This window comes from Phaethon lepturus, unplaced genomic scaffold, assembly GCF_000687285.1.
Source record: "Phaethon lepturus isolate BGI_N335 unplaced genomic scaffold, ASM68728v1 scaffold27633, whole genome shotgun sequence".
Lineage (NCBI taxonomy): Eukaryota > Metazoa > Chordata > Aves > Phaethontiformes > Phaethontidae > Phaethon > Phaethon lepturus.
In genome coordinates this window covers 1-315 of record NW_010527399.1, presented here as the reverse complement: position 1 = coordinate 315, position 315 = coordinate 1, and the positions used below count along the sequence as shown (strand labels likewise).

The following is a 315-nucleotide window of genomic DNA, read 5'->3' as shown; positions in this document are numbered from 1 at the left end:
GCCCGGGTTTCCCAAGGAAAGCTGCCCACCGGGAGGGGACGGGTGGCTGGGGGCCCCCCCATCCCCACCCCCCAGGGGCAGGGGCTCAACCCCATGGTCCCCAGCACTGCAATGTGTGACCCTCCTGACATCTCCCTCTCTCTCCCCCACCGGATGGCTGGCAGGTCTGAGTAATATAATTGGCATCATCGTATACATATCAGCCAATGCTGGAGACCCTTCCAAGAGTGACTCCAAGAAGAACAGCTACTCCTATGGCTGGTCCTTCTATTTTGGGGCCCTGTCCTTCATTATAGCCGAGATGGTGGGAGTGCT

At 59.0% G+C, this 315-nt stretch overlaps 1 protein-coding gene across 1 annotated transcript in view; it reads left to right on the top strand.

Moving 5' to 3' along the window:
* The window catches only part of LOC104617931 (voltage-dependent calcium channel gamma-2 subunit-like), a gene marked incomplete at both ends in the record, with an annotated part of 4,736 nt that extends 4,425 nt beyond the window's left edge, over positions 1-311 (top strand). Inside the window, one exon of the mRNA XM_010283376.1 lies at positions 165-311. Coding sequence (XP_010281678.1) covers positions 165-311 — 147 coding nt within the window. The remainder of the gene's footprint in view (positions 1-164) is intronic.
* Between the last annotated feature and the right edge of the window lie 4 nt (positions 312-315).